Consider the following 1,710-nt stretch of genomic DNA (forward strand, 5'->3'; position numbering starts at 1 on the left):
ACCCTGTTCATCTCTAGCTGTGCTCATACAACTATTTGCGAGGCTGTCCAGCTCACCAACACTGTGCCTGAGCTGAGCCAAAGCCTACGAGCTCTAAGATAACCCCACATAGCGCTATACAGATATAAGGGATGAAAGAGCCAAAGTAGCACACGGAGAATCTTCTGGTAGCTTTTCCGCTTATGAAAAGGGACTGGGTAACTACCTTATGGATGGGTCCATGCTGGAATTCCGAGCAAGGGTACTGTGTTGCTGGCTTGGCTTGGCCCCTGTTTTTCACCGAAGGCTCCTTGCCTGTCGCAGCCCTTTCAGCAAGGATTTATCAACTGATATAATGTCTTGGACCAGTCTGCACACTCGGGAAGGGCAAGAAGTAAACCGAGCAGCTCATGAAAAAAAACAAAAACAAACACTCTCCTGGAGCTGGTGCTAATAAAAGTCAATGGATGCAAAAGGTTCAGTGAGGTTTTATTGCTCTGCCATGGCAAGGGCTGGGAAGGGGCAGCAGGATTCACCCCTAACCACCTGGACTGTCGCTGTCCCTTCCCCACATGGTCCCTCTCGGCCCGGAGGCCGGTACGCGTCACATGTTGGCTCTCTCCCGCTGCAGCCGAGAATTGTAGGCTCGCGAAACTGTGTTCCAGGAGTCCATGTACCGGTCCATGCACATGGCGATGCACTTCTGCGGGACACAGAGTCTCAGCGACAGCCCCAAGCTAGGGGCCCGCGGGTCTCCACTTCTCCCGCCCGTCCTCACCTGCTCGGAGTTGTCCAGGGCGCCGCCGGGCTTCCCGATGCACTTGCGAAAGCACTTGTCCGTCATCCGCTGCGGAGAGAGCCTGTGAGAGGCACCGCGGCCCGGGGGCTCCGGCCGCAGCCGCCGCCCCTACTGCGAGGGGAGCGGGGCGGCCTAGCCGTCCCCAGCGACCCGCACCTGGACCGAGCCACCCCCGCCCGGCCCCACCGCCGCTTCTGACCTGTAAGAGCTCCTGTGCGTTGGCCACGGCGATCTGCACCTTCACCTGCTCCATGATGAGCCCCGGGTCCAGCTTCCCCCCGCCGCCTCCTCCGGAGCCGAAGTCGGAACCGAAGCCGCTCTCCATGCCCGAGTCACCGCGGCCGGGCCCCCTGCGCTGCCGGAGGGAGAAATGGCGGCGACCGGGACTGCGGTTCCCGGCGGGCCCCGCGCCGCCTCCGCCTCCGCGCCGGGCGGGACTGAGTGCTCGGCTCCGAGGGGCCGCCTGACGGATCCCAGCCCTGGCCCGTGTCCCGAGTGCTGGTGTCACCGCCCCGAGCGAGCTCCCAGGGAACTCCCCGGGGCCGAGCCGGGTCCGCGCCGGGTCCGCATCGGACAACAGTTTTCGAGTACCGGGGTTCAACGCAGCACCACGAACTGAGGCAACGGGAAGGGGCTTCACACCGACATGACCAGAGACACAAACGCTGCCCAGCTGCACCCCATGGTGAAACACCAGCTCTGCTGGGATCTCCGCAGAGAGAAACTCCCCTTTGGCTTCTCTCTGGAATCCATCCTTCTGTTCTTCCGGGCTTCCCTTTGCCTGACGTGACTCGGGTGAGAGTCCCGTACCCTTAAAGTCTGCCTCAACTCCCTCCATTCAGTAAGAATGCTGTGCTACGAGGTAGAAGCAAATGGGGGAGGACAAAGCTGCGGAGCTCCTCTACATGAGGAGGTGAGGTGTGATGTGCAGG

The 1,710-nt window shown here is 61.3% G+C and overlaps 1 protein-coding gene across 1 annotated transcript; it reads right to left on the minus strand.

Moving 5' to 3' along the window:
* Positions 1 to 447: 447 nt before the first annotated feature.
* TIMM13 (translocase of inner mitochondrial membrane 13) lies at positions 448 to 1,261 on the minus strand. Its single transcript, XM_014884358.2, has 3 exons — positions 978 to 1,261; positions 758 to 826; positions 448 to 682 (listed from the first exon to the last, which is right to left on the minus strand). Exons 1-3 carry the CDS (start codon positions 1,101 to 1,103, stop codon positions 584 to 586), a joined length of 294 nt encoding a protein of 97 aa, XP_014739844.1. The 5' UTR covers positions 1,104 to 1,261; the 3' UTR covers positions 448 to 583.
* Positions 1,262 to 1,710: the final 449 nt, after the last annotated feature.

The sequence above is a fragment of the Sturnus vulgaris genome, chromosome 26 (genome assembly GCF_052056855.1).
Source record: "Sturnus vulgaris isolate bStuVul1 chromosome 26, bStuVul1.hap1, whole genome shotgun sequence".
Lineage (NCBI taxonomy): Eukaryota > Metazoa > Chordata > Aves > Passeriformes > Sturnidae > Sturnus > Sturnus vulgaris.